At 38.4% G+C, this 13,148-nt stretch overlaps 1 protein-coding gene across 10 annotated transcripts in view; it reads left to right on the top strand.

The window, feature by feature from the left end:
- The window catches only part of FNDC3A (fibronectin type III domain containing 3A), a 112,634-nt gene that overhangs the window by 89,312 nt on the left and 10,174 nt on the right, over nucleotides 1-13,148 (top strand). For all 10 annotated transcript variants that reach the window (XM_048295262.1, XM_048295260.1, XM_048295263.1 and 7 more), the window contains 6 exons: nucleotides 4,845-4,983; nucleotides 6,690-6,758; nucleotides 8,061-8,179; nucleotides 10,252-10,357; nucleotides 10,448-10,623; nucleotides 11,684-11,797. In XM_048295262.1, the coding sequence (XP_048151219.1) occupies nucleotides 4,845-4,983; nucleotides 6,690-6,758; nucleotides 8,061-8,179; nucleotides 10,252-10,357; nucleotides 10,448-10,623; nucleotides 11,684-11,797 (723 nt within the window). The remainder of the gene's footprint in view (nucleotides 1-4,844; nucleotides 4,984-6,689; nucleotides 6,759-8,060; nucleotides 8,180-10,251; nucleotides 10,358-10,447; nucleotides 10,624-11,683; nucleotides 11,798-13,148) is intronic.

Here is a 13,148-nt window from a genome sequence, read left to right as displayed (position 1 = left end):
TAACACAGCTGCAAATATCTTGAAATTCCAAGTCATAAGTACGTGTTCTTAACAGCTGGGGTTTTTTATTTGGCTGGTTTGTTTCATATACGTGGGTGATATTACTTAGTGTAGCTATGGGTTCTTTGATAGTAAACACAATAAAGGTGTTGGGGTAAGGAGCAGCCTTGATAAAAAAAAAATTGTTAGTAAGTCATCCATATTACTATGGTGCTGAGCTCATTCTAATATGTCTTGAGGGCTGAACTTTTAGTTCAGGAAGAACTCTGCCCTACCTATGAGCTTTTGGGTGTGGTTAAAAGCTAAACAGAAGCATACTGGCCATGGGAAGGTGATCAAATAGCCATCAAGGTCTACAAGAACTTTGCCAGGACAGGCAGAGTTAAAGTCAGGAAGGCTAGGATCAGCTAGAACTGAAATTGGCCAAAGATAACAAGAATGACATAAAAGGCCTCTTCAGATATGTGAGAAGTAGAAGCACAGGGAAGACATACAGAGGCCATTCTTAAACAGGGCAAAGAAGCAAGTTACTAAATAATGCCAATAAAGCAGAGGTTCTAAACACCTTCTTTGCCTCTGCCTTTACCAGCATAACTGGACCCCAGATTACAGGATAAGGTAGCTGTGACAAGGCTGGGGTTTGGTCTCTTAGAAGGGCTCAGTTCACTTCTGGATGTTGAGAGGAGTGGCTGACATTGCTGCAGGACCCCTATCTATAGCATTTGAAAAGTGATGCAGGTCAGGGGATATCCCTGATGTCTGGAAGAGGTGAATGTAATACCCCCCATCTACAAGAAGGACCCAGGGAACTATGGGCCTATTAATCTTACTTCAGTTCCTGGAAAAGAAATGGAAAGTCTTCCTAGGAAATGTGACATGCCACACAAAGCAGGCAATTGGGAAAAGCCTACACCAAAAGTAAATTATGCCTGACTAGCCTGATCATGTCCTACATCAAGGTAACTCTTCCAGTTGGCCCAAGGAGATCAGTGGATGTTCTTTACCTGAACTTCAACAAGCATTCAACAGTTTCTCACAGCCTTCTCCCTGGCCAAACTGGCAAGGCACGAACTGGATAGGTAGTATGCTAACAGGCCCCACTCAGAGGGTGGTGATCAATGGTTTCTAATCAGGCTGGCAGCCTGTCTGAATTAGGAACTCCTGAGGATAGGAGGCCCCATGATGTTCATTTGCACAACTGATCTTGACAATGGGATTAAAAGCACGCTCACCAAGTTTTCTGGTCACACTGCACTGAGTGGCCAGATGAACACATCAGAAGGCAAAATGATCTTACAGAAACACCTAGACAGGCTAGAAGAGTGAGGTAGCAAAAACAGTATGAAGTTTAAGAGAGACAAGTGCAGAGTTCTGCACCTGTCTGGAATAACCAAGGAGCCCACTATAGGCTAGGAGCAGCATTGCTGAAAGGGACCTTCAGGCAAACTGGATCCTGGGCTGATTCTGCAGTGGCATCGCTAGCAGAGATAAAGAGATCTTCCCTGTATTCAGCTTGTGTCAGGTTACACCTGGAGAACTGTGTCCAGTTCTGATCCACACAATTCACAAAAGACAGGCAGACTGGGAGATGGTCCAAAGGAGGGTAACAAAAATTATTAAAGGGCTGGAAAACCTGCCCTGTAATGAAAGTTTAAAGGAATTACATATTTTCTCCTTGGAGAAGGCTCAGAGGGACAATCATCACAGTTCGCCAGTACTTAAAGCCTGACTACAGAGAGGAGGGAGGTTCTCCCTTCACAAGGAGCCATCTAGAGATGACAAGGGACAAGAGTTGCAAGTTGCACTGGATGGGGTTTCATCTTGGTGTAGGAAAGAAATATTCCACAGTGAGATCAAGTAATCACTGGAACGACCTCTCCAGAAATGTGGTGGGGTCCCCATCACTGGATGATTTCAAGATATGACTGGAAAGGGTGTTAGATAATCTCGTCTAGGCTCACTTTTCCCTGAAGGGTTGGACCAGATGATCTTTCAGGTCCCTTCCAACCTGGGCTTTTCTATGTTTTAAGTCACTCCTGAATAGTTGCTCAGGTTTTGGAATAAAGCTAAAGATATGTCCCACAGTATGGATCACAGTATCATTTAGGTTGGAAAAGACCTATAAGATCAAGTCCAACTGTTAACCCAGCACTGAACCATGTCCCTAAGCAACCCATCTGCGCATCTTTGAAATACCTCCAGGCATGGTGACTCAACCACTTCCCCGGGCAACTTTGCCAATGCTTGACTGCTCTTTCTGTGAAGGATTTTTTCCTAATATTCAATTTAAACTTCCCCTGGTGCAACTTGAGGCACAGTCAGAAGTGACCTCATCTGTCTGCAAGTGAAAAATGTTGATAGCTGTTGTCACGCATACACCTAAAATACTATTTCTCAAGGAACAATTGGGAACTGTTGAAGAACAGCTTCTCTTTGCAATATGAAAGGTAATAGTTCAAGGGTTGGTTGATTTGTTTTGAGTTAACACTAAAGCATGTAAGTACTTCTTTTTGGATGTTATTTTGCACTTCTGAATATGATTTTGTTGGGGTTTTTGCATAACTTAGTATTTAAATAATTTAAAATATACAGTATGTTTCTAGCACTATTATGGCTACACATGAACTGAAGAATAGCTAATTGCCTTGAAACTAGCTTCTGCAAGACTTGATCATAGTCTTCCTTTGAAAGTAATATTACAGATTAATCATCGTCATTAACTAGTAAGTTATACATCCTAAGTTTCTCATTAAAATAAAAAACCCCAATGTTTATACCCTGTTTTTATTAGCAAAACAATAAACAGAAGTCTCTGTTTGCTCATTCATGGGGCGTAAAGGAGAAACAAATGTTATGTTAATCAGGTCTTTAATTTTTATTATACAGGGGAAAGACTTAATTAGTAGTAATATTCCTTAAGGCTTTTGAAAGAAGCTTTATAACCATTCGAAACCTTATTATAATACGTAAATGCTAACTGCCTGTTTAACTTCATTTGTAAGGGCACAAAGACAACCAGATGATTACTAATCTTGTAAACTGGATCGGGAGACTTAATGTCTGAGAGACATGTTAGCTTGCATTTCCTCTTCTCAGTCTGTACTAACTGCTGTCATTTCGATTCTGCTCATTTTTAAAATAGATCTAAAAGCCAAAAAAAAACCTCTTTCTTCTTTCTTTTTTTTTTTTTTTAAACTAGGTAGTTTAGCGTTTTGCTAAACTAAACTAAAAAGTGAAATGTCAAGATTAGCAGGAATTTGTTTTCCTAGACTCACAGAAAAGTCTAGCTTGGAAGGGCTTTTTAGTGACCATCTGGGTCAAATTTGTGTAGAAAGCAGGGCCTTAGCTTAGGCAACTCAACCCTGTCCCAGCCCTGTTGAGCTGAGATTTCAGTATTTCCAACAAGGGCGAGTCAACCACTTCTTTGGGAAGTTTGTTCTAATGGTAATTAATATCTTTTCTTATATCCAGCTAGAATTCCCCTAACACACTGGCTCTTGTCCTGTCATCATAGATCCTTTGGAAGGCATTGTCTTCATCTCTTCTGCAGCTCTCTCTTAGTATTGGAAGGCTGTGATTAGATCCTTCCCAATGAAACAACTTCTTACTCAGGCAGAATAAAACAAAACTTTTTTTCCTGTGTCAGGTTCTTTAATCCTCTGATCATTGTGCTGGCCCACTTCTGAACTCTTTCCAGTCTCCCAGTGTCCCTTGAACTGGAAAGACCAAAACTGGATACAGTATTCCAAGCATAGTTTTAAAAGTGCTGAGTAAAGTGATGTAATTAAATCCTTTGTTCTGCTGGGTAAATTCTTGCTGATGCAGCCCATGAACCAGTTTGGTTTTGCTACTGCCAAGATGCTTTGCTGATTCATTTGGCTTCCTCCTACTAGAATCCCAATGTCTTCTCAGCAGAGCCGAAAAAAGAAAAGCTGGCTAGAGTTAGACCCCAGACTGCACTGGTGCTGGGATTATTCCATCCGAGGTGCGAGACTGTATCTTTGTCCAAAGCTCATACAGTTCTTGTTCAATATTTCAGCCTATCAAAGTCTGTATGGTGGCTCTTCCCTCCAGCATATGTCTATCTTCTCCTAGTTTGGTGCTGTATGCAAATCTGGGAGCATCACTCACTCCTGTCATCCAGATCACTTCTAAAGATATTCAGTAGAATCTGACATTGGATTGGCTGCTGAGGAGATCCATTCATGAGCAGCTGCTAATTTGCCTTCGAACCATTAGCCAACATCCTTTGAGCCTGGTGTTTTGTCAGGTTTTCTTGTGGTCCATCTGTTCTGTCCCTATCTTAACCAGCTTGTGTAAATAGGTGTTGTGGAGGTCAAACTAAAATTAGGGTAGATGATGTCCACAGCTCTCCCCCATTTGTTGAGCAGGTTGTTTCATCATGAAAGGCACTCAGGTTGGTTAAACACTATTTACCCTTGACCTTCACGTGACTTTCATGACAACTTTTGCCATAATTATCCTTGGGATTGAAGAGTTGATATCCCCTTTGCTGTTTTTAATACAACTTTCCCATATAAATGCTTTTTTTGTCTCTGAATGTATTTCTGTAAAAGAGGGTACTATGCTACGATGAGAAGGATTTTTTTCAGGAATTGGTTTTTTCTGGCAATTTGCATGCATTTCTATTTTCAGTATAGTGATTGTCTTAACTATGGGACTAACGAAAATGTAAAATTAATGGGTATAATAATTTTAGTTCTTGTGGTAATTTATTATGTATTTATCCATCTAAATATACACTTAAATTAATTTGTCCTTACCATAAAGTGAATAGCATACTACTATCCAATGCATTGATAGTATTTTATATATATTTGCAGGTCATTGCCTATAACTCAGAAGGGAAAAGCAGTCCAAGTGAGACAGTGGAATACATTACTTGTCCAGACAAACCTGGAGTACCTTCAAAACCCACAGTGAAAGGAAAAATTCATGCACAGAGTTTTAAAATAATCTGGGGTAAGAATGTTGTCCAGCTCTATTTAGAGTATGTCTTCTGTATTTTATATGTGTGTATATATATATATATATATACACACACACACACATATATATATGATATTTTTTATACAGAAGGTCGGGTTTTACTTCATTAACACTTCAGTCAACTGAGCCATTATGATCTATTTTTGTGGAAAAATACCGATTCAAAGTACTTAGTGTGCCAGTGTAACTAATTATGTGGGAAGAATAATATGCTAATTGTCATAGGGACTGTTATTGCTACATAGGGACTGTTAGGGACTACAACACTTTAAAAAGTGTGGTTAATTGATGTACTAAGAAGTTCAGTTTCTCTGGGACAAAACGTAGGTGCCATGACATTCTGGGTTCTTATTGAAAGAAAAGATTGAAGTTCAACCTGTATCTTCAAAGTATTTGATTTTGGTAGATAAATTTTTATTCGCTAAGGATCTTGAGAAACTTTTCCTTAAGCTCAGGAATTTTTAGCCTTATGCTGTAAAATAGGAGAAGGTTAAACAGTACTGTGCGATGCAGTTTTTTAGCAGAAAATCAAACAGTTAAAAATTACACTTATTGTCACTCCTTACCTATTTCCATTTAATAGTGTGTTTAATTCTTTAGCATCAATAATAAGAAATTTACTTGTAGAGTATAAATAGTACTCAGCAGGTCCAGTCTTGCATCTTCCCAGAGTGCTTTGCTACATCAGGACCTGATACTTGATCTTTTATGTGTGATGCATAATGTATGAAGTTATTAAAAATGCCTGATTTGTATATCAAAAGCTACCTAAAATACCTACTTTTATATAAAACTTTTAATGGTCTTTATTTGGAACAGGGATACTCTTTCTATGTGATAATTAATGTGACAATTTTATTTTTCATTTGGAGTAATTTCCTTCCAACCAAAGAAGTGCTATCTGCCATATAAGTCTCATTTTACTTAGCTTGAGTTTTATGATACGTAACCCTTGCCTAAGAGCCAACATCATTTCATCCAGCACATCCATAATGTGATGTTCAGGCAGGAGTACCCTTCTGTGCTGAAGTATGATGCTGTCTTTATATTTGTTCAAAATGTTGTTTCACATTATTTTCATTTTGATATTTTCTAAATCATCTTTGAGAAGCAGGATTATATGTCAAAGAAAGGTCTGTAGATTTGTATCTTGTACGTGAATACTGTACCAGGGAGGATAGTGTATTCAATTTCTAGTGATATGTTAGAAGTTAAGAGAGAATTTTTCAGTGTAGAGCTCCTGACTTCTATTCTGTCCCAAAATATTTAGGTTTTTGAAATTCTTTCCTGAAATAATTTTGAGACATCCTTATATACAAATCCGTATGATACTTTTTCCTCTCTGCTGTCCAAATTACAGGACCATTAGAGTCTGTGTCCCTGAGTCCATAATCAAGCAGCCTTCCACAGCACTTGAGACTGAAATGTTTGCTCTGGCATCTCCCAGGGGCGATTCCCTTGTCCATTTTCCTATGTAAAGTGTACAGAAGAGTTGAGAGCTGGCTTTCACATAGCAGGACTTGGAGTGATTTGCTGCTGCCCTGGACTAGGATGCTCTTTGTCTAAATAAGCACCCATCTCCAGCTTTCTGTTGATTTTGCCTTTGGGAAATCCTCCCCAAAAGCTATAAAGCCATTTAACTTCCCTTGCTAAGTTGGAATATTGCTGTTTTTTTATAGATCCACCAAAAGACAATGGGGGAGCAGCAATAAATACATATGTTGTGGAAATGTCTGAAGGCTTAAGTGGTAAGTATTAGAATTGTACATTGGCATTTAGTTGTGTGGGGTTTTTTTCCTGCCTCTGTGTGCAAGAATAAAATGTGTATTATGACAGGGAAAGTTAGCCAGAGACTGACATCAGAAAGAAAATAGAGGCACATTTATGCTTGTATACAAGAAGTTCTTTTTCTCTGATTTAGAAAAGAAAGATGGCACAAAATTCTGTGACACAAGAGATGCTTTTTGTTTAACTTACTAATTAGGTGTATTCAGGTTTGGAAATGAAATGACACATTTCAGACATTTTAGGGCAAGAAGACAGGGACATGTAGCTTTGGTGTTTGCATGGCAGATGAAAGAAAAACTCCATTTATCACTATTAAAAGAGAACAATGATGCAGCTGGGATAACTTTCTGTTATTTCCTTTTCTGTTCTTTCATACAGAAAGGAAACTGACAGTATTTCTAAATTGGACATAAACCTATCTTGCTAAATTATTTAAAAATCTAGACCTCTTAAGTAGCCTTATTGAGTTCAGAAACACAGTCACATTCAGAATGAAAGTTTAAACTTCTCCAGTGCTGTGTCAGATTAGGACAGAGCACTGTCCCCAGATATGATGGGAGCCCCCTCAGGGCTCTCAGCTGTGGTTCTTTAGATACGTAGTTTGTCGCTTTCCTCTCTCTGTCACGTGTCCACATTAAGTCACTTTTGGAATGGGGCACCCAAGCCTTTCTTGCAAATTAAGTGAGCTGTGCATTACATTTCATACCCATCCCTCTAAACTCTGTAGTGTATTGAGTTGTTGGAGATTTAATTAAAATTCCCCAGGTTCCCTGCTTAATCTCTTAAAAAGAGAGAGAGAATGCTAAAGAGTTTCTGATTTAAGAGTAGCAAATAACGGAATCAGTATTTCAGATGCTGCTGGGCTATTCAGGAATGCAGGAACAAACTTCATCAATTGTAAAGTGTAGTTACAGCCTGAAAAATGATAGTGTAATTTGAAGTTTCTGTGAAAAATTTTACTTCTGTATCTTTCCTGTTTATTTGGTTATGAGTTGAATGTGCTTGCTGACCCAGTAAGTTCTCTTCTAGTTAAGGTAAATACCAAATAAAGAAGCTATTTCACTTCAGCAGATCTACACCTAGGAAACTGCCTTTATGAAATTATAGGATCTTCCAGGAAATTCAAAGCAGTCTCAATTTCTGTTTTTTTTAATAAACATCAGGCACACTTACTTAGTGAAGTTAGGATACCTGCTGTGGCTGGTACTGAAGTGTGGAAATTTGCACTTTGGTTCAGTGCACACTTATTCCTTACCTTTCAGGAAACAAGTGGGATACAATATACAGCGGAGCTGCTAGGGAACATGTGTGTGACCGACTAAATCCGGGCTCTTCCTATCGGTTACGTGTATATTGCGTTGGGGAAGGAGGACAAAGCACGGTAATATCAGCTAATATTTTCATTAAATACAATGTCAGAAAATCTGGTCTCGTAGCTATTTAAGCAAATATTATGCAGAAGTGCCTAACAAAATAGCCATAAATAGAACCTCAGGGAAGTTCCAGTATTGATGCACAGTGGATCAAGTTTCCGTTCATTTGTTAAAGAAATATATCTGAATATTATTTTCTGATACTATATTTTTTTTAACATGATTGTCTTGTTTACAGAAACATACTTTTCCTATGTGATACATTGATACAATGTCATTTATTGAGGCCTAACCCAATGCAGCAGTTTAAGCAGGGTACTTGAACAGGCTCCCCATGGAAGTGGTCACAGCACCAAGCACAACAGAGTTCAGGACGCATTTGGACAACAGTCTCTCACACAGTGTGATTCTTGGGGCTGTCTTGAAGTGAGGAGTTGGACTTTGACGATCCTTGTGGATCCTTTCCAACTCAGAAGATTCTGTGATTCTATGAATTTAGTGTATTTCCTGTAGTCAATGGAGTACCTTGTCTGAGTAGCCAAGTCAACTCAGCAAGCAGGGGAGGAAGAGTCTTCACTCCGGCTTTACAGGGTTATGTTATGCTCTGTAGTGTCTTCCCATGTTGTCTCAAGCACAATTAAAATGTTTACGTTGCCCTACTTTCCAGTATTCCCAAACAATTTGCTGTGCCATACTAAGCTCCTTTATACATGCACATTACATACACACGCGTTCACTGTCAATTCTGTGGTGTAGTTCAGCTGCCAGTGCTAAAATGTCATGCTGTATTTCCTCACGCTTCTCAGCAACGACTGTAACAAAGCCAGCCCTGGCTCTCTGCAGACTTCCAGCAAGGCGTCACTGTCAAGCTGCTCTCACAAAAATCTTAAAGCCTTGCATTCTTGGTGTTTGCCATTTCTACCCCGTCCCACCTTACAACATGAAGTGTTTGTGCTCTTCCTGCACATAGAAGTCTCCTGCAAAGATAACCTTGACTACAGCCACCTTGTTTTAAGAATAAATCTGGACTTCGTCAATGCTGGCTCAGCTGCACTGCTTTCCCAGTCACCAAACCACAAGTCTTTGGAGACTTTTACTCTCCAACCTACTTCCCCACAGCCCCATGATTTTAGAATAAACATTGAGTACCAAAGAGAAAATAACTTCTAGAAAGTCCTGATACTTTCTGAAGGTGTCAGAAATCAACAGAAGAACTGTAAAGAAAGATGCAATTAACTCTACTGCAGCTTCTCATGAACATCTGCATCCTGAGAAACTTTCTGCTTTTTAAGTAGCAGCATTTGATCAGTGCAACAATATACTCAAAGGAAAACTGAAGAGCAGCAGATTGTCCAGTCCACTCTTTCTTGAACATACTTAGAAACCTGTTGTGAAATGAGACTCTGAGATTCATTTCTTCCGTAAACCTAAAGGCTTTCCAACTTCCTATTTTTTCTGTATCACACTGAAGCTAATAACCCCTCATTGTCTCTGCTCACTTCTGTCTGAACAGTCAATGCCGTCTGCTGCTTGTTGTTAGGTTCTTAGGCTATTTTTGCCCCAACTTCAAATCTGAGGTGGAAACTTGTTGCACATTAAGTATTGCTAAGCAATGAAAAAGTTGAAATCTCTTTTTTTTTTAATCTCTTCTGATTGACACTTCTGCCCACTTTTGCTTTCTGAAAGGTTCTTCCACAGAAAGTATACAACCCTTAGAGTAAGGGTTTAGAACTCATTAAACTGCAATTTGATGCGAAAGAGAATGAGTTTACGTTGAATAAGTCATATTTCAAGCATCTGTACTAGGTTTGTACTGATAATTAACCACTGTTTTTAATTCTACTCCTTGCATATATACCAAAATACAAAAGCAAATTTTGCATATTGCATGATTATTTTGGCATGGTTTATATTATGAGAAATACATACCAGATCACTTCAGCATCTTCACATATTTGAAGATGTCATTAAAAAAGGGGAAGGTCTTGTTTCTGGCTCAGGTATTTGCCTTTACTTGTGGCATAACTGATAGTTCTTGTTTTGGCCTGGATAATTTCATTAATCTTTCTTTCTTTTGTAGGTATCTGATTCCCTACTGGTGCAGACACCAGCAGTGGTTCCTGGTCCATGCCAGCCACCAAGGCTACAGGGTAGACCAAGAGCAAGGGAAATTCAGCTGCGTTGGGGTAATTCTATTACAAGTGTTAGAGATTGTAAGGGATCCAAATGTGGTATGTGTTAAATTAAATAAGCTTTTCTTTCTTTCTTATTTTTAGGATCACCTCAGGTAGATGGTGGTTCACCCATTACCTGTTATGGTCTGGAAATGTTTCAGGCAGAAACTGATGAACACAGAGAGGTTTACCAGGGTTCTGATGTTGAGTGCACAGTGGGCAGCCTTCTTCCAGGGAGGATGTACAGCTTCAGACTGAGAGCAGCTAACAAGGCTGGGGTAAGGAGGAAGTCTGAAATGAAATTCATTCCAGAGACTGCAGTCACTATTAAGGATTTTTTATTTCAAAATAAGCATTTAATGGTAATTTTAAAATGAGGATTTCCTAATGTAGAGTCATTTCACTCACACAGCTTATTGTTGTGTGGGAACAGACTGTTAAACATCAGTTTATAATGAAAGGGATTTTTAGATGAAGAGAAAATAGCTAATTATGTATTTTGTCTGAATAGTAGGATTAGGAAATCATTAGGAAATGCTAAGTACTTTATTAAAGCACTGTTACAACTTCAATATTCTCATGTGAAGTAAGGTAGCAAATTGTTTTCTGTATACAGCTTTGTAATTAATTGACCTTCATTTGTACAGCTGTTGGTGTTCAGAACATAATAATTAATGTTTCCTGACTCTCCATTTTTATATTTAGTTTAACTTCTGAGTACATGTTCTATCAGATACAAGACTATCTTCCCTCTGAGTATTAAATGTGTTTAAATCAATCGTTGCTGTATAACAACCTTTATTTAGTTATGTACCCAAACTCCTGATTTGTTCAATAACGTACATTTCATAAAAAACTGTCAGGATGAGTTGACACTGTTTGTGGAGAGGTCTGCAGCTTAAGGCTTTAAAGCACTATCCTAAATTTTATCTTCTGTCCACCCTGCAAAGAATGGTTCATAGCTCAGCAGTTTATGAATCCTTTGTTTCTTTTAGATAGGTATAAATAGGCAGTACAAATTGGTTTATGTTTCAGTGCAGCCATCGTGTAACTTCAAAATTAGGCTTTGGGTAGTACTTCCCTGGTTTTCCCAAGAGTTTGAACTGTCAAATTTATTCACATTGCATTTGCTGGAGTGAAGAAAAATTTACAGCTCTTCTGGAGAATAGTCAGATACTGGAAATAAATCCTGAATCCACAGTCCACAGAAATTTATTTTATAAAGAAGTAATACAAAGTTTCAGGTTGCTGTTACGTGTCCCTACTATGGTAAACTGTTACTTAAAAAGTAGTAATTTTATTTTTACAATTCAGTTGTATCAACTCCCTTTTTAATAGTTTGGACCTTACTCGGAAAAATGTGAAATCACTACAGCCCCTGGACCCCCAGATCAGTGCAAGCCCCCTCAAGTGGCATGCAGATCTGCTGCGTGTGCTCAGGTGTCATGGGAGGTAAGAATGCCATGGTAACACCTGTCTTAATAGGATGGTCTTATGCATTTTTGAGCTCAGCTTGAAAAGCCTAATACTGTATTTTAATCACTTTATTTGTAAGCATACTTACCCGATTATCCAATAGGTGAAACCTTAGTCGTTCATCATGCCATTATAAGGCAGCTGTAAGTTGGCAGGCTGCAGGTACTGGATATTACTGTGTTCTTTTGTTTAAAAGTTTTGACACAGCTGCTGCTCTGCATTTCTGAGTGATGCAGTCTCATCTTAAAATTTTTCTTTAATGTAGTTATAGTTCCTCAGAGACGATGTATCCACATAATACAATAGATTATTGTGTGTTTCTTGGTTTTATAATCTGATTTAATTTTATATAATTACATCAGTAATAATGTAGCAAAAGCCTCACAGACTTCCTATAAACCCATAGTATTTAGATATCTGATTAAAAAAATGCAGTAGATAAAAATTAAACTTGTAAAAAGAAAGATTCTCTCTGGGAATACTGTTTAAACACTGCTTTTTAGTGGCTTAGAGATGGGGTGAAGTATCTGAGTTACAGAACTGTACAGAAAAAAAAGTTAAACTGTTTTACCTGGAAAATAGTGTTCATACTTCCTACTGGAGGAATGTCAGAGGAGCACTTCTTAAATATCTATAAGGCAAAGCCTTTTTAAAAAAATCTCTTAAAACATTCAAGTAGAGTTAATTTGAGTGATGTTAGATGTCTGTTTTACAGAGTCACACAGTAATTAAGGCACAAGTAGACCTCTAGATGTCATTTAGTTCAGCCTTCTATTCAAATAGGTTAGGTTTCTCAGGGCCTTTCCCAGTGAAATTTTATTTATCTCCAAGAATGAAGATGTTGCAGCCTAGTAAAACTCTCTGGGTAAACTCTCATTCTGTAGGATTTTTATTGTTTATGTCTAGTCAAAATACCCTTTAATGCAAGTCATGACTCTTGTCTTGGCCTGTGCCATCTTCAAGAAGAATTTTGTCATAATCTTTGTACCCTGCCAGTAAGTAATTTAATTTAAGGCAGCAGTAAGATCTCCCCTTAGCTGTATCACCTTGCTATCAAGTAAGCTATACCTTCTTGTTGTGCGTTGCACTCCTGCCTCATGACCCTTCGCTGGACTTACTCCATTATGTCAATGTCCATCTCCTTTTGGGGATCCCAGGACAGGACATGGTACTGGAGATGCAGCCTCACCAGTGCTGAGTAGAGGGGAATCATTATTCCTTTTACCCTTCTTGCTGCTCGTTTGCTAATACAACCAATATATAGTTCACCTTCATCAGACACATACTCCTGATTCTTATTCAGCTTTTTCACCAGGACACACAGGGG

The sequence above is a fragment of the Corvus hawaiiensis genome, chromosome 2 (genome assembly GCF_020740725.1).
Source record: "Corvus hawaiiensis isolate bCorHaw1 chromosome 2, bCorHaw1.pri.cur, whole genome shotgun sequence".
In the NCBI taxonomy this organism is placed as follows: domain Eukaryota; kingdom Metazoa; phylum Chordata; class Aves; order Passeriformes; family Corvidae; genus Corvus; species Corvus hawaiiensis.
The sequence above is the reverse complement of the archived record's forward strand: the minus strand, read 5'-3'. Positions and strand labels throughout refer to the sequence as shown.